The following is a 23123-nucleotide window of genomic DNA, read 5'->3' on the forward strand; positions in this document are numbered from 1 at the left end:
AAGCAAACCGCAGTTCCTTTGTAAAGGGATTGTAGGAGCCGATAGGAATCGGTTGGGATCATCTAAAATCGATCCTCTTCCTCCGACTCGCTCCCCACTCCCCAGTCCGTTCATCGGACGTCACCCTCTCCGCGACCTCGCGCGCCTCCAGTGCTCTTTCCATCGGAGCGGAGCTCGCCATCCACCTCATTTTTTTCTCTTCTCCTGCCGTCGTCATCCTCCTCCCCTCGATTGGGCGCCTGAGCTGGCGTGGACTGGAGATCCATCCATCTGCCAGACCTGAATTGATTTCTTCTTCCCTTGGTAAGCTCTGCATAATCTTTGCTTTGATGTGAGCAATCAGATCCAAATCGTTCGTTCTGGGATGGATGCCCAAATCCATCAATTTCGATTTTCTTGCTGATTCGTTTGATGTGTGGTGGTTGGGTGGGTTGGGGGAGGGGGATTTTTTGGTGCTGTTGATTTCGCTTCTCATTTTAGTATGTGCTGCGGAGGGGTGGTGGTGAATCTGATGATAGATTCGCATGATCTTTTGACTCACGTAAGAGTATATGCAGAGACCTGACGATGTCGACTCCCGCGAGGAAGAGGTTGATGAGGGATTTCAAGCGGTTGATGCAGGACCCTCCCGCCGGCATAAGTGGCGCCCCGCAGGATAACAACATAATGCTGTGGAATGCTGTGATCTTTGGGTATGATGCATGTCCCTCCCTTTTTCCCTTTCTTTCTCTCTCTTAATTTGGATCGCATTTTGACGACATCTTTGTATATGTTGATTTGATTTACAGCCCTGAAGAAACTCCGTGGGATGGAGGTTAGTTGATCTACGAGGCGTTTGATATGTGTAATCTATTTTCTGTTATAGGATTGAGTCTTTATGCTTCCTTTTACGTTGAACTGGGCAAACTTATTGTTTGCTGCGGTGCTTCTGGTGACATATCTAAGTGCATGTGCATATGCTGCTGCTGTTGGTGACACCAGCATAACACCCAACTTACTAATGTCATCAAGTGATATGGAATATGATATCCACTAGTAGGCGATGGTCCACTTATATGTGTCTAGCAGAACACAATTTTCCATTATCTGAGTTTGTTGACCTTACTATCAGATGCATTGGCATGCTAGAGTAAAAATCCAAGTTAAGATGGACAGTGGAAATTGGCCCGAGTTTAATGGAACTTCGTAATGTAACATGCTGATACTAGCATTGCAAAGTCTTGATAAGTCAAAAATGGCATAAAATCAACTTCTAAAGCAAATAGCAATCGTAGCCAATAAGGCTACTGTTAAACAAATCAGTAGCTAGGAATATATATATATATATATATATATAGCTATTTAACACCCCAACCCCGTCAACCTGTCTTGCACCCATAAAAAACATTCCGCAACCGTAAATTCCAATTTATCGAGACCGTAAAATGTGTATGTCCATAAAAATCATTCCACAACCGTAAATTCCAATTTATCGAGATCGTAAAATGCGTATAACCATAAATACCATTTCGCAACCGTAAATTTCAATTTATCGAGACCGTAAAATGCGTATGACTGTAAAAACCATTCCGCAACCATTAAAAATTGGCTTCTGTAATCGCAAAAACGACTCTTGACAATAAAAATTGTGTAGTTTTTATTGTCAAGAGTCGTTTTTACGGTCTCGATAAATTGGAATTTACGGTTGCGAAATGGTTTTTACGGTCATACGCATTTTACGGTCTCGATAAATTGGAAATTATACACACACACACACACACACGGTGAGGCTATTATGCACCTATGCGCAGCTACCATTCGCGCTGCGCACATTCCGCAACCGTCAGTTACAATCTGAAGAATTGCGAGTTACAACTTGTTGCATAGACCAGTTACAAATCGGCCTTCAACATGCACCAAACATCATGAGCCAGCCAACCAGCTTGTGCCACATCGCCCATCATCCACCCGTTAGAGCGTTGCATGCGGAGAATCTTTTGTTGATTTGAATCGTTAAAATGCAATATCTCTATAAGCACAGATCCGATTCTCGATCTGTTTGATGCATATTGTTGGAAAAAATGTGCTTAACAAAATAAGATCCATCAAGACTATATTTTGATGAAGTTTTAAAATCATAAAGGAGTTACGTCCATATAGTTACAACATATTGAACATCGCAGTTACAACATGGTGAACATTGCAATTACAACATGGTGAACTGTAGTGTTCTCTGGTGGTGGTAGACACTTTAGTTACAACATGCTGAACACTACAGTTGTAACATGGTTAAACAGTACAGTTCCAACATGAAAATATAAAATCAAATTAATTGCATCATGCAATTAAAAACAGTTACAATATAGTGAACACTACACTTACAACATGGTAGACAATCTAGTTACAACATGCATATAGTTGTAACCGCTCTGTCCGTAGTTGCAACTAATAGTTGTAACCGCTCTATCTGTAATTGTAATCACTCTACACTACATGTTGTAACTCATCTATACACCTAGTTGCAACTGGCTGCAAATCGCTGCTCACGAGGTGGGAACGTGTTAGGTCATCTAGTGGGCTCGCGGGGTAGGTGGAGAGGAACGCGCTAGGTCAGTGGGCAATTACAATACAGTATACGACGAGTTGCAACTCGTGAGTTGCTATTCTGTGCCTGTGCGCATGCTGCACATACGTTGCACATAGGCACAGAATAGCAACACAGTGTGTGTGTATATATATATATATATAATTGAAAATTGATAAAAAGGCATTGCATTGCAACTTCCACTACTACTACATGAACATGCAAGCCCAAAGCATGTCGCTGGTGGGTAAGCAAGGTCAACCAATGCTTTAGTATTCATGTGTGTAGGGTGATTGATTCGGACTGACTACAGTTTAGGAATTAGCTGGATGAGCCACATAATTGGGAATCAATTTTGTATCATAATGGAAATGCAATATCTATTCTATCTTATGGAGATAATCATTGGCTACTATCTTGTTCCCTTGTCGCCATTTTTGTAATTTTTGCTTTTTCAGTACAAGAAAAATGGATACACATCAAAATGTTCTGCCATTTGCCCATTTGTGCATGCACGATTGGAAAATAATGTTCCACACCCCTCAGGGTTGTCTGTTTGCATCTTGTCACCTTCTTTTGGTTGCTGTCTTGCAGTGCCAATTCTCTTATGGCTTATGTATTAATTTGTATAGTAGCAAAATTGTTGAAAGTTTGCCAAAACTCAAAAACATTACCATTTTGGAGTTAATTGATCATATATTGTTGGTCCATAGATTGGGAAAGTTTTAAATTTGAAAAGGATTCTAAATCTCCAATGCAATATCTCACACCACGGCTCTTAGATTGCGTATAGCCTGCTTGTCTTTTTGTGCTTACTACATGGTTTAACTTATGTCCTTTCACTGATGTGCTGATTCATGTTTATTGTCAGGTACGTTTAAGTTGACTCTCCAGTTTGCTGAAGAATATCCAAACAAGCCACCAATTGTGCGATTTGTTTCTCGGATGTTTCATCCTAACAGTAAGTCATTTTCTGATCTACAATTATGAGTGCACAGGAAATAATTAGATCTGATTTTTTCATCGGTATGCTTTACTTTTCCAAATTTCAAAGGATGTTCAATTTTTTCCCCCAGGGTTCACCTGTTCTAAGTTCTCAGACATCAGAGACTCGAATATATTGACAAATGTTCTGTGTTTTCTAATATCTTCTTGATAGCTGTACACTTGTTTTGTGAGTAACTATGCTTTGACAATAACCTTGCTTGCATCAGGAAAACATGCTGCTGCCTATGCAGCATTTTTTGGGTGCTTGTAGTGCTTTTGATTTTGAACCAATGGCACTCCGGTTTCTTTCTCTTGTGACTTCTGCTGATATATCTGCTCTGAATTATAGGATTATATATCTTCTAGTCTCCACTTATATGCCACCCTGACATATTTTTCTTATGATTGTCAGTTTATGCTGATGGAAGCATATGCTTAGATATCCTGCAGAATCAGTGGAGTCCAATTTATGATGTAGCTGCTATACTTACGTCCATCCAGGTATAAGTACAACCATACAAGAAATCTTTTATTTCTTAGCAGCTTAGATTATTCGTTCTCCAACATTTGTAACTTACTCTTCAATGCTATGTGGATTTTCAGCCACTTAACACATAGTATGTTGTTCATTGGTTTCACAAAATACATCATATCGCTGTTTCAGCTTTACTCAACAGTTGGGATGTGTGATATACTGGTATTCACAATATGAAAGGTCCAAACATCTGCTAATTCCGAAGCATGCTTTCTCACATAAATTATCGTAAATCTAGAAATTTTATTGAAGTAAGGAGCACTATCAGTTGCAAGAAATGCATCATTGTAGCCTTTACAAAATTGGAAATGGTGTGACAGCATGACAAGAGGCTTTTCAAGCATACTGTTTCTGTTTATGTTATGATTCTTCACGTCTGTGCTGAGTCAAGATATCGGTTCAGCTTATGTTGATTTTATGATGTTCTTAAACCATCTAACTTGATGGTTACAGTGTGACTAACCTAAGGTGTGTGCCATTTGCAGTCGTTGCTGTGTGATCCAAACCCTAATTCGCCTGCTAACTCGGAAGCTGCTCGCATGTTCAGTGAGAACAAGCGAGAGTACAATCGTAAAGTGCGGGAGATTGTAGAGCAGAGCTGGACGGCAGACTGATGCACTGCATTGCGCAGCTGCGCTCACTGGCAGACTGCCCCTCGCGCTTTCCATTAATTACAGAATTACTGTAATTAAAATAGCCAGACTCAGCTGTTACTGCTTTGTGCTGTCATCGCGTGTTAGCTTCCGTGCATCTTTATCATAAACAACAACAACAACAAAACTTGTTGTATTGCGATTGTTGGCTGGACCGGTGTGAATTGTTCACTGTACCCTATGCTGGATCTGGAAATACAAACTCAATTCATCTGGCACCTTGCCAACATTTTATACTCAGTTGTATCTTTTGAATGGTATAGATGGAATTTCCTGAGGATGGTCAAAGAAAGATACGGTAGTAATATCTTGCGATGGGTGAGATTGCTCTGTGAATTTTAAATATTTAGCTCAAATTTGAACTAGATCTGGGCATTATATTCGATTTAGGCCAGTAGAAATTCAAGTTCAATCAAACTAGATTGTGCCGACCTAAGCTAGGGAAGGAACAGCTTAAGCAACCAGAAGAAGGCCAAATTGCAAATATGCCATTAAAAAAAGTCCAACTGCAAATTTACCGATGAACCGTCCAAGTATTGATTCCATCTGCCACTACTTTCAATCACCTCCTATTCTTTTCTTCACAAAAATAAAAGAAAATGAGGAAACAGAATACCACATGAGGTGAAAGGACAATTATCCCCTTCTCTGAACTTCTTCACCTGTCTGCCTGCCTCCTCCCCGTCGAGCGTCGACTGCCCCTTGCTACACCTGCTAGTCTACCTCTACCTTGTTGGAAAAAAATTACGCTTTCAAATTTAATTTAATTCTTAAATATAATATAAATAAAAATACATCAATTAGTATTATCATACAGCAAGAGTCTATCCTAGATATATATCTCTGTAATATATTTTAGGATAAAAGAAGAAAAAAAAATAGGCATGACGGATCACAGTGAACATACATGTCGGCAACGTGAGATGCAGATACCCCTGTGATGGCGATACATCAGACAACGACGAAGAGGACATAGAGTAAGCATGCCGTGATAATATAGAGGAAGCAAATCATGAGCAGTCACGTCTAAAAACTTTATTTGCCTTGTCTGCCGATAGAGCGGAATGGATCAGGCTTAATATGGCGGTGTAATAGAGAGAAATATGCAAATCCTAATTATGTATGTCTTTTGTAGCAGCGATCGGCATATATATAAATAGAGAGAATTGCGTGGTTGAGACGTAGCACGATCGAACTCGGCTAGGAACCATTCACGCAGGTATCATACGTCCTTAGTCCGATGAGACGAGTGACTTGCATGTATTCTCCTAGTTATCTCATCCACACATACTAAGTGGATGAATAAGATCATTTCTTTTAAATTAATCTCTATTCAATTCCACTAGCAAGATGAGACTAATATTTACTTCAAATTCTTCTTGAAAAGAATAATAGGCTAGTCCTGTATGTTTAACAAACCTACCCCTCCTCGCTGATAGCACCGTATGGAGCCTCACTTGCTCTCACCAAAGTGGTGACAGTCACGGAGGGGATCGGTTGACACTCCTTCCCGTTACCAGATTCGGGCACGCGCCACCGTGGGATGGAGTAGGAGAGAGGGGAAGAAGCAAGAGGGTGACAAGCACGGTGAAGGCTACAAGCTTGTCCGCTGAGCGAAGGGTCGTCCAGCTTGAGCCTACAAATAACGAGCCAGAGGGTAGACGATGCATCCGAGGGAGCGCCATGGACGGCAACAGAGTTGGTGGAAAAGAAGGCGGCCAGAGAGAAGAGAACTGGACTGCAGGGGCAAAAATCCAAAATTAGACAACATATATGAGCGTATTTATCAAAATAAAAATATGTAATCATATTTATTAATTTAGCATCTGTATTCGACGCACGATGTACCGAAAAACCCATTTTTAGCACACAGTGTGCCAAATACGGCACTATTGCTCGTATTCGGCACACCGTATACCGAAAATGAACTGTATTCGGTACACGGTATGCCGAATACGGGCAACAGTGCCGTATTCGGCACACCGTGTGCCGAAAAACAATTTTTTGATAACGACATGACCGTGTACCGAAAAAGTATTTTTCGGCACACGGTGTGCCAAATACGACACTATTGCCTGTATTCGACACACCGTATGCCAAATACAGTCTATTTTTGGCACACAATATGCCGAATATATGCAATAGTGCCGTATTCGGTACATGGTGTACCGAAAATTTATTTTCGATACACCGTGTGCCAAATACAAATGTTAAATTAATAAATACAACTATATATTATCTATTTCGGCAAATACGCTCAAGTATGTTATTTAATTTTGGATTTTGGCCGACCGAGGGGTGACACGGAGGGCATTTATGTCAAGTAAACAGTTTGATAGATCAAAGGCTTTTCCAGTGGCAAATATGCAATAAGTATTTTTAATGGCAAATCCGCAATAACAATTCGAACCCGTGGCAAAAATGCAAATCGCCCAGGAACGAAAGCAGAATCGAGACGCCAATGGCCGACGACGAGGGGGTGATCGCGCCCGCGGAAGAGGAGTCGCTGACCGCGCCGCTGCTTGAGTCAGCTGCAAGCCCGCGCGGCCCTCCGTGGAGGTGCGGCTGTACCGGCGGGGCGCCGGCCCGGTCGCGGTCTTCCGGTCGGGTCTGACGGGGCCCCGCCGGGACCGCCTCAACGTGCGCCGCATCCAGGCCGAGCACGGGCTCCGGACGCTCTTCGCCTTCAGGCCCGAGGGTTCCCGCCGCGGCCTCCGGATTCGGCGCGACCGGGCCACCTGCTACTCTGCGCTGCCCTTTCGCGACGGCGCCGTCATCGCCCTCGACGGCGAGCCCAAGGTTAGTAGCATTTCCTTTTTTTTTTTTTTTTTTTTTTGCTGTTTACACCTTGCGGTACATGGATATTGCGGGATTGATAGCTTTTACTGCCCTCCTTGTTTAGGAATCGTGGACGAAGCCGGTGTCGGTGATCGTCGCCGGCCTGCTGGTGCCGGCGGTGATGGCGGCGATAGCCGTGAAGGGGTTGCCGGAGCCGCTGCGGTCGTCCATGGTGGTCAACGGGGTCTTCCCGCCGTCGATTCTCGTAAGCGCGGTCATCATCTTCGCTCGCGCCAGGACACGCCCAAGGGCTCCATGAATATATAGAGGCATCCAAGCTACGGATCGCTTTAGCCCGTATCAATTCCTCCCCTGCATCTCTCGCAAAATTCAGTGCCTAGATGGAATCAGTTTTGATGTATGATCAGCAAAATAGACTAACATTGGATTTTGTTTGATGAAAATGTTGTTTGGATAGTACCATGAATTCACAGGCTTTCGATGGATCTTTTTTGATCGGAAAAAAAAACTATTTTACTGCATTGAACTATACCATTGGTCTCTATAACCCTATAAACTTTCAAACAGTTTATTTAACCTTATAAAGTTTTAATACCGAATCATTTAACTCAATGAGCTAATTTCAATAGCGGTTTTAGTGATGTGGAGGCGATATTTGATGATGTGGCTGCCACATCATCTAGTTTTTGCCACGTGACTATCACTTCATCTCACTTTCGTGTGCACGTGAGGCTAAGAGAGAGAGAGGAAGCGGAGGAAGAGATGGTCGGAGGGAGAGTGGAGGGCATCGGGGAGATGAGAGGGAGACTTGTCGGGGAGGATCCGGGGTGGGGACGACTCCGACTAGGTTTGGTAGGGCCTCCTCGCACGTGTGCGCATGCGAGAGAGAGGATAGAGAGTGAGAAGGCGGCGTCGGTGAGGGGGAAGGGAGGCAGTCGTGGAGAGGGGGGGGGGGGAGAAGACGACGCTGGAGGGGGATGGGTCAAGTTCGCTGGTGCTGGGAGCAGGACCATGTCGGCTGAGCATGGCGTGCACGGACCAGAGCTGGGATGGTGGCTGCGCGGATCGAGCAGGACCGAGCAACAGCGACGTCAGCGGCGCAGGAGGTGGCACCGGTGGAGTGGCGCAGACCACTCACACGCGTGTCGTCTTAGCTCTCTGTGCTACGTTACACACATGGGTATGCGGTGGCTTGACCTCGCTGACAACGATTCCGGCGATGGCTCGGCCAGCCAACTGCGCGAAAACTCCAACTCGATGAGACAAACTAGGCTAGGGGGCCCTCGATAGTAGCATGACGAGCCAAGGCCAGATGAGAGCGCGTGCGAGGATCTACATGTGAAGGGGAAGCTCATCATGGTGCTCGTCGGCTTGGAGGGGCTGCAACGTGGCATGGTGTCGTTGAGGCGCAAAGACAGCGGTCGAAGGTGGGGAAGACGATAGGGTGAGGTCGATTCCGGTCGGTGAGCGATGGGCTCGACTGGGGAATCGATGGAGGGGGCGAAGGAGAAGCTCCTCTAAGCTTCCCTAGGCTCGGTTGTGGCAAAGAGGGCTTGATCACGATGGATTTCATAATAGCAGCAATGTAGCTCAGGTAGGAAATAACAGCTCGAGAGAGATGATATGGTAACCACATGACAAAAACTAAATGATGTGACAACACATCATCGAAAACCACTTTCCCATCACTAAAACCGCTGTTCGAACCAATTCAAGAGTTTAAGTAATCCGATATTGAAACTTCAGGGTTCAATAAACGGTTTGAAAGTTTAAAAGATTATCAATACCAACGACATAATTCTAGCAAGTAAACTGGAAAATTTCCTTTTTGATTCAAGTATACAAGTGCCACGAGCCCACAATCATCTCTCAACAACAGTAGTAAGTTGTGTCATAAGTTACTAACACCGTTTTTACTGCCCCATAAAACACAACTCTCATGTCTTCATCCATACAACAAAATATGATCAGTAAACGTGACAAGACTTCACTCACACAACAAGATAAAATCAGTGAACTCCGACAAATTTTGCCCATAAAACCCAATAAGATACCAGTAGTAAACTGAGACAAAAATTCACCCATCCAACCAAATACAATAAGCTAACACTCATGTCAAATTTAGTCACTGTCGTATTCTTCCCGTGCTTCATGCTGGGCGACAACCTTCTCTATGAACTTCTTGCGAACACCTTCTATGACATTGTTCCGGGATAAATCGCTGTCACCCTGCCCATCATTAAGTACTGGGTCTGACTGGCAAAGTGCTAATGCAACAGCTGAACGAAACAAAATAGCAATTCAGCATATGTAGATGGAAGCCAATGTATAGCATTGAAGTAATTCTGGGATTGATGTTTGGTCGAAAGATACACGTTATTAACTGGAAGAAAAGGATCAATTATATGGTAACAATAATGTATAACTGTGAACTAGCATGCTGCTATTTTTTGGCAACACCATCTAAATATTTGACACATGAAACAAGTCAAACATATGTAAGGACTTGATGTGTATGCACCGTGGGCATGCATGTCGTAATGAACATGTTTATTTATGAATTAAAAAATATCATCAGAAGGTCAAAGATTTTGCTCACGTTAAGGCAGTCTAGACCAGAAAAATGTAAACGGTATCCTATGATTGCTCATTGCAATGCTAAACAGGCGTATGCCGTCAACAAAAACAGTCCAACAAAATATAGAAGTGGAGCAACTTGACACAATTTTTGGAAAACCGGATGACAGATACTAATTCTGAGGTATTAACTTACATTCAGGTGTGCATTTCCTTCCACCAAACTTCTGCAGACCAACATAAGTCCCTTTGACAGCACTGTTGTTATACACCAGTATTGTAGGAACATTTCGATCCGGGTAGTTGGGAATGCAATCTGTGGAGATAATTTTAACAAACTTGGTCGCTGGGTATCTTGTTGCCAGTTCCTCCAAACAAGTCTGAAGCAGCCCACATTCTGGTATTCTGCCATAAGATTTTACAGAATTCTTATAGTTTCATTCAAATGAACTCAGACATCCTTCCTGTAGAATTTGTTTCTAAGGACCTTTTGGAGAACAGTCAAACCGCATGCAAAATAAAAGCACTGCAAAAATTTTGTAGAAGATTCACCATGGAAAAAGACAACCGTATGATAGATGGTTAATTAGCTACAGTCCCACATGTTCCAGTCCAAATTCCCAGGAATTAGGAGTGCAGAGAGAGAGTTCATATTAGTAATTAGATCACAATTTAATGTGGACAACACTAATATGAGTAGCCAGTAAAAAAGGGAAAAAAATCAAACTGCAGAACAGTTACTAAGCTATGTGTTTATAAGGTTCGTGATGGCATGCTCGTAAATCACGTCTATCGAAGGTTGGATAATACTGGAAGCTATTTTCACTACAACTAAATCTCTGGCTATGAAACACAATCCAAGAATATCAAAGGTCCTCTTATCCCACGACCTAAATCCAATCCAACCATAGTCATATGCCAAGCGGCTGTGATTACTTAACCCAAGTTTTAATCAACACAACCAGATACAGTGCAGTCAGTATCTGAATTCTGAATTCAGTTCTATCAGCTCAATTCCAGTTTGGTTGAAACAAACTTAGTGCCTTACCCATCCTTGAATAGGAAGACCACAACCCAGACATCTGATGGCGCCTGCGACACTTCACGCACAAAGTCAGAGCCAGTGATGGGCACGATACTGCCAAATCTCGCGGCTTTTGCTGCGTCCCTTAGTTCTGCAAGCCTCATCTTCCTGCAGGCAACAAATAGCCATGATAACTTCCCACTTTCATCGAAACAATCGCAAAATGCATTGAATTGACCAACTACTTTTATCCAAAAAAATCGCAGAAATGCATTAAACTATCCAACTACTAGCAGTACTGCTCCGAATCCAGATCAGACGATGCAAAATAGATGAGATTAGTAACAGAAGCACACAAATTATCCCATCTGACCACGCGATTTAGATCAAATCAAACGTTACAGGCACTACCGCACTAGAGTGTCCCAAGATGCAGCCAAGAACTCGACGGAAAAAAGACTGCATCACGGATCACCAAGCAGGCGGGATACCGGATCGAGTCCGAGGAGAGGGTTTACCTGTACTGCTCGAGGAAGCGGTCGTCGTCTAGGTCGTCCTCAAGCTCCTCGAGCTCTTCGGGCTCGCGCGCGTCGAGCCATTCTTTTGACTTGGGCTGCTCGTCGGCATCAACCTTGGGGGCGAAGGGCGGAGGTTTGAAGGGTTCCGGCTTCGGGGGCAGGTTCCCGAGGCGGCGCTGGATGTCATCCCACTGCGTGCTCGCCCCCTCCACATCCTTGTACACGAAGTGGTAGTCCGCCATGGCCGCGCACCACGCACAAAGAGAGAGAGATGCGCAACCCGAGAGGGGAATGGAGAAGAGAAGGGACGAGAAGAACACAGAAGCGCGGCTGACAGATGGGTCCCACTTCCAGTGTGCGGGATAACTTGGGTGCGTAGCGGGTCTCTGACCGATGGGACCACCGTGTCGGTATAGAGCAACCAATTTCCCTGCGGCTCTATTAGAAACCGGTGAAATTTCAGATTTAGCCACCGATAAAACATCCATTCAGACTTTGCCATCTAGTCCTGCACTTCTATCCATCTTTTAACACTTTCGATTGTTTAATATTTTTTAACAATGTCTAAATATGAATAACAATTTTACCTCTCGCTTATCGATATAGATAAGTTAAGGTCATATTTAGTTTTTAACCAAGCTCACACTACTTCTAACTTCTGTTTCCAACCTACCTGAGTGCGGCTGCGGCATCTTCTCCTCTCGATTTGGTGATGACAACGGTAGTGCATCTGAAAAAATATAAAAAAATTCTAATTTCAGAACATGTGAGCTCTAGCTTTAAAAATTCTTAAATCTTCCAATTGGACACCAAAACATATTAAAATTGGATAATAAAATGAACTGAACTAACTCACATGTTTTGGCGTCTTAGAGTGAGCTCAAAAACCTTCTTTAAACCACATGTCGGCCATTGGATAGGAGTAGACCACTACTTAATTTGACTTGCTCCCCCTCGTATGGCTTTGACTGTGAGTTCCTTCTCTCGACGTGCTCCCAGACATGACGACAGGCAAGTGATGGTGAGGATATGGTGAAGCGCCGAGCAAAAAGGGGCGAGAGTGATCGGTGCTTTGAAGAAGATATGTAGCTCAGGGTTTAAAAAACCGTCGGTAACCGCCAAAAAATCACGGTTACCGACCTTCCCGGTCCGGTCCGGTTTTAGAAACCGAACGGTAACTGAAATTTGAATTCAAAAAATTCAAAAAAAAAATAAAAAAATTCAAAAAAAATTCAAAAAAATCTTTTAAAAAAACTAGACACAATTCTAAGAACTTCTGTAAAAAAAATTTCAAAAATAATGTCGTTTGCATCATATTCTATAGGGAGAAAGTTTGAAAAAAATGAAAAAATTGAAGCGTGCGGCTCAATTATTAACTCAAATTAAGGAAAAGTGTAACATGCAAACAAATATTTTTCTTGTATAAAACATATTTTAAGAGAATCTTTAAAATTGATTTCAATTTATTTAGAGTTTTATTAAATTCTCTATGATTTTTACAAAGTTCACAAGCATAAAGTGAATATGTTAAGAAACAGCACTGTAATTAACTTTTTCATGTCTACTATTATTTTTTCTACGTAAATCATAATATAAATAAGCTAATGAAAGTGGTTTTACTAATTTTTGAGGTGTGATGGGTCAGTTATGAATTAATCTAGTCGTAACACATTTACACAATCATGCATGTTACAATAACTAATTCATGAGTTAATATATTTTTAAAAGATATAGGATCATGTAAGAAGACTAACAAAATTAGTTTCATGATTTTTGGATTAGCAAAGAGTAAACTATGCATTTAACTTGGTTTAACAAATAAAATTTTTCACAGAAAATTTTGAACTTTTTTATGAGTATAAATACTTTTATCATGTAGATCATGTTACAAGAAATCCAACAAAATTTGTTTCACTTGATTTGAAGCTCAGATGAATTAGTTATTGATTTTACAAGATTGAACCATTTTTTAGGTTTTTTTTGAACTGCGCTGAAATTCGATAAAACCGCTCGATAAATCAAGAAAACCGAGCGGTTACCGACCCAAACCACTCGGTAACCGACCACATCAAAAATACAAGAAAATCGCTCGGTAACCGACCCAAACCGCTCGGTAACTGACCAAAACCGAGCGGTTACCGAGAGGGCAAAAACACGATTTTTTCGTAAAAATTCAAAATTTGCCGAATGAATTTTCTCCGAATTTTTTTGAATTTTTGACCGGTAATCGCGGTTACCGCGGTTTTTCGGTTACCGCCGGTCGGTAACGTGAACCCTGATGTAGCTCTGATGTAGCCCGAATACTTATTCTTTAGGTGAAGAGCAAAATGATTAGGGTTGAATGTTTAGATATAGAGATTGATTATATAATATTAGTGTACTTATCTAAATAGTTGGAAGTGTGAAAAGATAAATATAAGGTTCAGAATAGGCGGCAAAATCTAAAAAGATGTTTTTTAATATCAAACTTAAGGGCGTCACTTTCATCTGTAGCAAAATCTGAAATTTCCGATTTTGGAACGGAGCTGGTACGCCGCGCGCCCCTCTCGCCTCGCCTCCACAAACACGCACCGTAGCAGCCAGCCTCCCGACTTGGCCTCGCCGGTAAGAAGCGAAGCTCGAGAGGCGGCGGCGCGCAAGGGAGATCAAGCGGCTGCCGCAGGCGCGGCGGCGGCAGCGGAGATGACGGACGGCCATCACTTCAATAACATTCTCCTCGGCGGCCGCGGTGGAACGGTAAGCTCCTCCTCTTCCTCCGCGGCCGCCACAGCTCGCTCGATTTCTGGGGTTAGGTCGCGGGTTATTGTGAGATGACGTCACCGCTGGCGACGTTCTGATTAGCTGTTGATTTGAACTTGTTACTTCTTTTTTTCCCCTGACAATAGGATGCGGGTGCGTATTGGTCGGGTTTTAGGGTTTGCACCGCGCGTTAGACCAAAATTTCGCTCACTTTTGTGTTACTGCTCCATTGGGTTGAATCGGGGGCCCTTTTCTCACTTTGAAGTTGTGCTTCTACTTTTTAAATTCTTTAGCATGCATTATAGATTATGGTACTAGATTCTGTGCTTATGAAAGTATTTGTTTCCATTGGTGCGCAATCAACATTTGCCATGTTGCGAATGCCTTTTGTGTACTTCTGAATGTAGTACCTATTGCCCTAACCCTATATCTGATAATACTTGCAACGTTTGCATCACCCATGCATTGGATTATCTGGTAATAATCTTAGGCCTCTCTCAATGCTCCAACATGCCTGGTTTCTTCGACATTAATTAGGTATCCACGTAAGCAAAAAACTGACGTGACAATTTATTTAAAAGGAGAGAGATAAAACTTGTTTCTTAGGGAAGAAACTAGTTGATTGAGTCATCCAAGACGTAAGACACCGTATTGAGGTGCTGCAGTTTCTTCCTTATGCTCTCTTTCCCCACATTTGATCCTCTGCGCCCTCAATGACACAGGCACTAGTCACCCCTCCTCCCTGTAAAGCAACATAGTTGGCCACATGACCAAAATGATATTTTTGATCATACTATATGCAACCATTAATTGTCTTGGGAGACCTAAAGAAATAACATATAGACACCATGCATTGGAAGCTTATCTCTTAACACCAATTTCCTACTCTCTCTCTCTCTCTCTCTCCTCTAAGATATCACCTAAGAAACAAAGCATTGGGAGTGACCTGTGACACTGACCAACTTTGTATACTTGCATTCCTACTTTTAAACCTTGAGATTACATGTTATGCCTTCCTTCCCTTCATGATCTTCAACCGCTTGTGCACCTATGTTTATTCTTGAAGGGTATATGATCTATTACTTTTTGTGAATGTTAAGAATATCACCATACTGTCATGCATCTATGCAGAACTCTGGTCAGTTCAAAGTGCATTCTGGAGGGCTTGCATGGAAGAGGCAAGGTGGAGGGAAGACCATTGAGATTGATAAAGCTGATGTAACCTCAGTTACATGGATGAAAGTACCCAGGGCATATCAGCTTGGAGTCAGGATCAAAGAAGGCCTCTTCTACAGGTTTATTGGCTTCCGTGAACAGGTCTTCTTTCTCTTACTTCTGTTTTATGTATTTTATTAATGATTATCTAAATTGGATATGAAGAGTCTGCTGCAATCAGGAGAATCGCACATTTAGATCTATCTGGGACCTTGATACAATGTTTGGAAAAAATAGAATATATTAATTATGATGAAAAACCTACAAAACTAAAAGTAGCACTAGCATTTTTCAAATATTTTAGGGTTAGTTATCAACCCCCATTGCGGCCCAGGTTTCCCTTCTTAATTTGGCGTATAATTATAATGTAATATGACAAAAATCATGGTCAAAGGTGAAAGCTTAGTTTTCCTAAGCTAGTTATCTGTGAAACCAGTTTTGCATAGATCTTGGAAATTTCAGTTTTGTTATTTGATGTGCTATCATATTTTGGTATATATTCATCATGTATCGATTATAAAACTTGAGCTGCTCTAGCTTTATCTTCTAAAGCAAACAGTCCTTGTTCAAATCAAGATGAACGGGTGAACTGATTATTATATGCTTTTGTGCCGCATGGTATGCCTGTTGTACGTAAGTTTTGCAGAATATGTTATCTTCTTGTACGTATAATGTATCATGTGTTTAAGAACCTTCCTGTGGAAATTTTGAAGGATATTGTACACAATATGTGCTTTATTAGTTTTGTTATCAGCAATGACTCTGTTGAGGATATTGCACTCAAGATTCGTTGCTGTATGTGAATGGGATTAGTGCTGTGTTATTCACAGATGGAATATTAAAAAATATTGTTCAATTACCAGATTTTCCATTGATAACTAAATAATTATAAAGCGTTTTCACTCATCTCAAGAGTATGCTTTTATTTGCCAGAAAAGATGAACGGTGAGGTTAATATATCCATTGTAGTAACAAATATTTGATCTTGGACTTTCTTGTATAGGATGTAAGCAGCTTGACCAACTTCATACAAAAGAATATGGGCATCTCACCAGATGAAAAACAGCTTTCTGTTAATGGCCACAATTGGGGAGGGATTGATATAGATGGTAATATAAGTGACTTTTAATTCATGTTAACATTTATTCAATTTGATTTTAAAGTTTGGGTCACACTTTCCATTCTAGGAAGCATGCTTTCATTTATGGTTAGTTCAAAGCAAGCATTTGAAGTGTCTCTAGCAGATGTCGCACAAACCCAGATGCAAGGGAAAACAGATGTTCTCTTAGAGTTTCACGTTGATGATACTACTGGAGCTAATGAGGTTTGTTGTGGATCTACTCACGTTTCTACATTGTTGTCCAATAATAGTTTGCTTGTGGTATTACTGTATCAGTTACTTGATCTCCACGAATACATCTTCAAGACATGAGCTCAAATTTTAATCCTTTGTGATTGTAGAAAGATTCGCTCATGGATTTAAGTTTTCATGTGCCTACTTCAAATACTCAGTTTGTTGGGGATGAGAATCGCCCTCCGGCCCACGTAAGTTAACTCAATCCACACCGTGTAATATGAAGCACATTGAACCTGTAAATTCTAACTACTGAAATCTTCTCTGTTCTCTGTAGATTTTATGGGAGACTATATTGAAATTTGCTGATGTTGGTTCCTCTGAAGAGCCAGTTGTAACCTTTGAAGGAATTGCGATTCTTACACCAAGGTGCAAAAAATGAATCATTTGTCTCATGAGAAACACAAGATGACTTGTTCAGGGTTATCTGCTTTATAATTTCTGTAAAAAGCTAATGAATCTTTTGCCATGCAGAGGACGATATAGTGTTGAGCTTCATCTGTCATTTCTACGACTCCAAGGACAAGCTAATGATTTTAAAATCCAATACAGCAGCATCGTTCGCCTCTTTCTTTTGCCAAAGGTTCTGCTTGTTTTGTACCTTCCGTTGTTCTGTGCTTTGGTGTTGTCCATATTGTTACACTTTGACATGTAACTAACTGTATTGCATGGTTGAGCTTTGCAGTCAAACAATCCCCATACTATTGTTGTTATCACTCTTGATCCACCAATCCGTAAAGGACAAACATTGTATCCTCACATTGTTATTCAGGTTTGTACCGCAAATTTTCTCATGATGTTTAGTTGGTTACAGTTGTTTTTCCACTTGGTTTCAGGGTTTGTTTGCAAACACTAATTTGTTCCCTTATATCTACACAGTTTGAGACAGAGGCAGTAGTTGAAAGAAACCTGGCATTGAGTAGAGAGCTTCTAGCTGAAAAATACAAAGACAGGCTGGAGGAATCTTACAAGGTGAAACATCTGCTACTTTGAAACACCACTATTTACTTGTTGAATCGTCCCAGTTGGAATCAGACTCTAGCTTATAAGATGAAATCATAAAACATGCATGCCAAAGCAATGATAGGCCGTTTTCGTCCCAATTGGAAACATGCTGCCATTTACCTAATCTTTCATCTCAAGTTGTGGAACTCTTTGTATTTATAGTAGCCAAGTTATATGCAATTGTCATGGCATTTGGTCTCAATTAAGGCTTGATTGTCCATTGTATAACAGGTTCAGTTATCCTGTTTTTTGCTTTTTGGACTGGTGTGCAATTTATACTTTACATATTCTCCTTTACATTTCATTCGAACTGGTAACTACACTTGAGTGTTAAATTCATTCTTTGCTTACACTGGGTTTTCAATTTATCCATAGGGTCTAATACATGAGGTATTTACCAAAGTCCTTCGTGGTCTATCTGGTGCTAAAGTCACAAGGCCTGGTTCTTTCAGAAGTTGCCAAGATGGATACGCAGTTAAATCTTCACTCAAAGCTGAAGATGGACTGTTGTATCCACTTGAAAAGGGTTTCTTCTTCCTGCCAAAGCCTCCTACACTCATTCTGCATGAGGAGGTATCATTTTTATAATAGTTGTGATAGAAATTAATTATCACTCTTTCATACATTGCTGAGATGGCATATCATTGTCCAATCATAGCAACAATTCATACCTGTTACTTAATGTTCAATGCAGATTGAGTTTGTTGAATTTGAACGTCATGGCGCTGGGGGTGCCAGTATATCATCTCACTATTTCGATCTCCTTGTCAAACTGAAAAATGACCAAGAACATCTCTTCAGAAATATTCAAAGGAATGAATACCACAACCTCTTCAACTTCATCAAGTATGTCTCTTTTTATTGGCTTCATCACCTTTCTTCTTATACAGAAATTTTATGTGTGCCTTTTCTTGTTTCTGGCAATCCTTTTAAGTGGAAAGCACTTGAAAATAATGAACCTTGGAGATGGTCAAGGTACAAGTGGTGGAGTTACAGATGTTCTACGGGACACTGATGATGATGCTGTTGACCCACATCTCGAGCGTATCAGAAATCAGGCTGGTGATGAGGAAAGTGATGAAGAGGTATGGTGTCTTGTTGTTGGTCTGTTGCCTGATGCTGACTTGTTAATCTTGTTACTGAACCCCTTCGTATACTTATTTCTTTCTCTTCATGTTAGGATGAAGATTTTGTTGCGGATAAGGATGACAGTGGATCTCCTACTGATGATTCTGGTGAGGAGGAATCAGATGCTAGTGATAGTGGTGGTGAAAAAGAGGTAGTTAAATTTATTATTTGCTCTAGCAAGCCTGAAGCATAAAGCCATTACGGTAATGCACAATTGCTTTTCTCCCCAGAAATCATCCAAAAAGGAAGCAAGCAGTTCAAAGCCACCTCAGAAAAGGAAGCCTAAGGGCAGGGACGAGGAAGGTTCAGAGAAGAAAAGGCCCAAGAAGAAAAAGGATCCTAATGCTCCCAAAAGAGCAATGACACCATTCATGTATTTCTCAATGGCTGAGCGAGCAGTAAGTTCCTTCGGCTAATATTTTCCAGCAATTGTGTGCTTACGGTTGAACAACATAGTAGGTTATTTTAGTCCGGAATGGATTTCGTCAGTTATGGTTTTCAAACTGTTGAAAACAGTTTCCGACTTTCTTCCATTCGTAACGTGTAAATTCTTTGGTTATAAGATATTTATGATACTACTGAGGGTGGAGCAGACACCTTCCAGTAGTAAAAACTGACCATGCATAGATGCTAAATATGTGTTGTTCAACAGAAGTTTAGTTGATATTTTTTCATGATGCAGAACATGAAGAACAGCAATCCAGATTTGCCTACAACAGAGATTGCAAAGAAGCTTGGGGAGATGTGGCAAAAGATGTCATGTAATTTTCTAGATCATTCTCCATTATGCTCTGTTTTGAGTTATAATACCAGTGTTGTTTCATCTGTGAGGCATATTCTGCTGTGTTTTCTGTTCCTTTGACTACTACAGCACAACTTGTGTGCTTACGGTTCCCTGTTTCTTGTCATGAGCAGCCGAAGAGAAACAGCCTTATATCCTGCAGTCTCAAGTCGACAAGAAACGCTATGAAAAGGAATCTGCTGTCTATCGCGGTGCTGCCCCAGTTGTGGATTCCGGCGACGAGTCTGACTAGAGTCATGCTCCTGCGCCTGACACATGGGAGGAAATTGCTAACTTTTGGCGCAGTTTGGGGTCTGAAATTGTCTCAGCTCTTGACCTCGCACTGAATGAAGCCTATTGATATGGAGTAAGTAATATTAGATCGGCTGTTGGTACCATCAGGTGAAACTAGGACTCTTGCTACCATTATGTGTATGCTTAGTACAGCCGATACGTGCCTGGAGCATTGCTGAAGAGGCGTTTCTTGTAACGTATCTCTGCAATGCAAGGCTGTACGACTGTAGCCTAGGTAGCTTTCTGTGAAACCAACAGATGTGGTCTATTAGAGTTAATTTTGTTTTGAAGCTTCTGTAAACTTACCATTTCTGTAGACGAATCTTTATTAGTCATTTGCCTGGACTCATTGGTGAAGATCTCTTGAGGATGAATCGTGTATGATGGATGGATCACAAATGCGAAAGGAAAAAAAGTCTATTTACTCTCTTGTAATGTAGTTGTTCGTCTACTAAACACCCTGAAGTACAATATCAGGGATCAGGCCTTTTGAAGTACAATATCTGAGATTGTTTTGCCATCGTGGCAAATGACACGAACATGGATGATCATTGCTTCAAAGTGATGCAACGAGCAAGATCGAATGCGAGTATGAGATGCCCCCTTGTCGACCTTGTATGGCACCCTGACACTGGTTAAACCTGCTGCAAGTTAAGTGCATTGACTATACTATGACCGATCCAAAGCGAAACTTACTTGTGTTTAATAAAAAGAAAAATTACCTGTCAAAGTTGTAAGTTGACTTCCCGCAAAAAAAAATGTTGTAAGTTGACGGCTGGTTCTCTGAAAGCTAACAACAATTGAATGGAGGAGAGAAGGGAGACGAGATACAGGAGAGGGAGCCGTCCAGATGCTCATCTCCGTTCTTCGACCCCCTTCCCCGAGCTGCTCTATTGCCTTTTGTGAATTTTTTTTTATATTTTAAATCCAAAAATTATAAGTATATGCTTGTTTTCGTTTGTTTTGAAATTTCAAAATTCTATACTAATGTCGCCTGTTGGAAGGATCGGTCGCCCTTACAACTGGCTACAAGTTTAAAAAAACTTAAAATGCAGTGTTCTAATGCTCTTAAAATTCAAAACACTATCAAAATAGTCACAATAATTTTTTTTAAAAATATAGTGTGGATGATGCTATAATCTAGCGCTCTACAAAATTTCAACATCTCTGTCGCCCTTCCAATGAGCAAAAGTTACAAAATTTCAAAATGAACATATATATTTGTAATCTTCGGATTTTAGAAAATATATAAATAAAAAGGTCTTGTTTTTTAAGTCTTGCTCCTCTTCATGAGCCCAACAGAGTGGAGGGCATGTATGAGCCCGAGGAGCGGATAGCCCGACCATCCCATAAATGGATGTGTCCCTGATAGGGCTGTATCAGCGAATCTTTAACACACGTGCACAACACTACAGGAGCGAAGGGCGGTGGCGAGCAGGCGAGAGGGCAACGACGGGAGCGGAGGGCGACTACTGGTGGGTGGGAGCAGCGGATGGTGGCGCGATGGCGCAGCGGGAGCAGCAGTGGGAGCAGAGGGCGGCGATGGGCGGGCGGCAATGTGAAGTGCGAGCGGGAGCATCAGGCATCGGGGAAGACGGGGCTAGGGTTAGGTGGGGGTAGCTGGGCTGCTGTTATCGAGCGCCCACCTACGCCCACGGGAGAAAACCTACCCCTGCGCCCGGCCCGACCTGACCCGCAACCCCCGCAGGCTAATTTAGAACCCACCCTGCCCCCGTTGGGTCTAAAATTTGCGGGACCTGACTCGCCCTGGCCTGTTGCTAAATCTAGTCTCGCCTACTTAACCCCCTCCCCAAGCAAGCTAGGGTTTAGATCACACCCCCTCGGGTCTCGGTCATTGCCGGCCGCTGTCCATACACAGATCGCAATGGCGATGGTGCAGGTCGGCATGGGCCTCGGCCACGGCGCCATCCTCCTTGTCGGTGTCGGTGCGTAACGCCATCACACACGCTGGTTACTTCCGTTCTACACTATTGATCTGATTTTTCCCCAGCTCCTCCTTACTCGCTCGATGTCGCTTCGCGTGTTTTTTTTGTTGAGAAACTGTTGCTACCTGGTGCAGTCCAGCGGTTTCTTGAGAAAACAATTATAAAAGAAGACACATTGTAGGATAAAAGTTGCTTATTCTTTATTCATCTATGTTTACAACGAAACGTGCTGCACCGTATATATAGTGCCAAAATCCACTAAGAGATAGAATAAATCTTTAAGAGATAGAGACCTATTCTAAGAAGGCCAAATCTTTAGAGATCTAGACATGCCCAAATTCTATTGTAAAACTCCAGATTTCCTAACACTCCCACTTAGGCACTTCTTGCTAAATGCATATGTCTCATCAAAACTCTCTAAAACCCCAGTGGGAAAACTTTGGAGAAAGAGTACATAGCTATGGTCACACGAATTGTCTCATTAAAAATCTTAACATGAGAAACTTCAGAAAAACTCATCTAAGGAAAAAAGAGTATAATTCACCAAAAATGCCTCAAATAATCTTTATGATTAACTTTAGTCACTTAATCTTCTTGACTAATATTTAATTCTTCATATCGGTATTATGTGAAAATTCTCTCCCTGAAATGTGCAGCTCTCTAAGTCTCATCATCCCAATGCAACAAATACATTTTTTCAAAAATAGATGCATAGAGAGACTTACTGAATAAATCTCAAGATTTTCACATGGCTTGGTATACATTACCTTTATTTTGTTCATCTTATACAGTTCATGAGCATAAAAGAACTTGGGGTTGATATGCTTTGTTAAGTTACTTTTCACATATCTCAATTGTACTTGTGAAACACATGCAACATTATCTTCATAGATAATGTTAGGGGTGTTAGTAGTGTTCAAACCACATGCTGCTGGATATGATTGATCACTCTTCTAAACTATGCGCATTCTCGTGCGGCTTCATATAAAACTATTATTTTCAAGT

At 41.6% G+C, this 23123-nt stretch overlaps 3 protein-coding genes and 1 pseudogene across 3 annotated transcripts; 3 read left to right on the forward strand and 1 right to left on the reverse strand.

Moving 5' to 3' along the window:
- Window positions 1–4978, forward strand: LOC133909214 (ubiquitin-conjugating enzyme E2 2-like). The gene is made up of 6 exons (XM_062351582.1): window positions 1–303; window positions 558–692; window positions 789–814; window positions 3435–3524; window positions 3963–4051; window positions 4571–4978. The coding sequence occupies exons 2-6, from the start codon at window positions 568–570 to the stop codon at window positions 4697–4699; spliced, it is 459 nt and encodes a 152-aa protein (XP_062207566.1). The 5' UTR covers window positions 1–303; window positions 558–567; the 3' UTR covers window positions 4700–4978.
- A 2119-nt stretch (window positions 4979–7097) lies between these two features.
- On the forward strand, window positions 7098–8024 carry LOC133886766 (uncharacterized; annotated as a pseudogene).
- A 1437-nt stretch (window positions 8025–9461) lies between these two features.
- On the reverse strand, window positions 9462–11995 carry LOC133909292 (uncharacterized). The gene is made up of 4 exons (XM_062351695.1): window positions 11657–11995; window positions 11163–11306; window positions 10311–10519; window positions 9462–9816 (listed from the first exon to the last, which is right to left on the reverse strand). The coding sequence occupies exons 1-4, from the start codon at window positions 11896–11898 to the stop codon at window positions 9659–9661; spliced, it is 753 nt and encodes a 250-aa protein (XP_062207679.1). The 5' UTR covers window positions 11899–11995; the 3' UTR covers window positions 9462–9658.
- A 2135-nt stretch (window positions 11996–14130) lies between these two features.
- Window positions 14131–20529, forward strand: LOC133909368 (FACT complex subunit SSRP1-like). The gene is made up of 16 exons (XM_062351810.1): window positions 14131–14392; window positions 15527–15712; window positions 16614–16719; window positions 16798–16934; window positions 17072–17155; window positions 17242–17333; window positions 17439–17547; window positions 17650–17736; window positions 17844–17936; window positions 18345–18542; window positions 18664–18815; window positions 18904–19054; window positions 19150–19248; window positions 19328–19495; window positions 19780–19858; window positions 20013–20529. Exons 1-16 carry the CDS (start codon window positions 14339–14341, stop codon window positions 20129–20131), a joined length of 1914 nt encoding a protein of 637 aa, XP_062207794.1. The 5' UTR covers window positions 14131–14338; the 3' UTR covers window positions 20132–20529.
- Window positions 20530–23123: the final 2594 nt, after the last annotated feature.

Source organism: Phragmites australis, chromosome 1 (genome assembly GCF_958298935.1).
Source record: "Phragmites australis chromosome 1, lpPhrAust1.1, whole genome shotgun sequence".
Taxonomy (NCBI): domain Eukaryota; kingdom Viridiplantae; phylum Streptophyta; class Magnoliopsida; order Poales; family Poaceae; genus Phragmites; species Phragmites australis.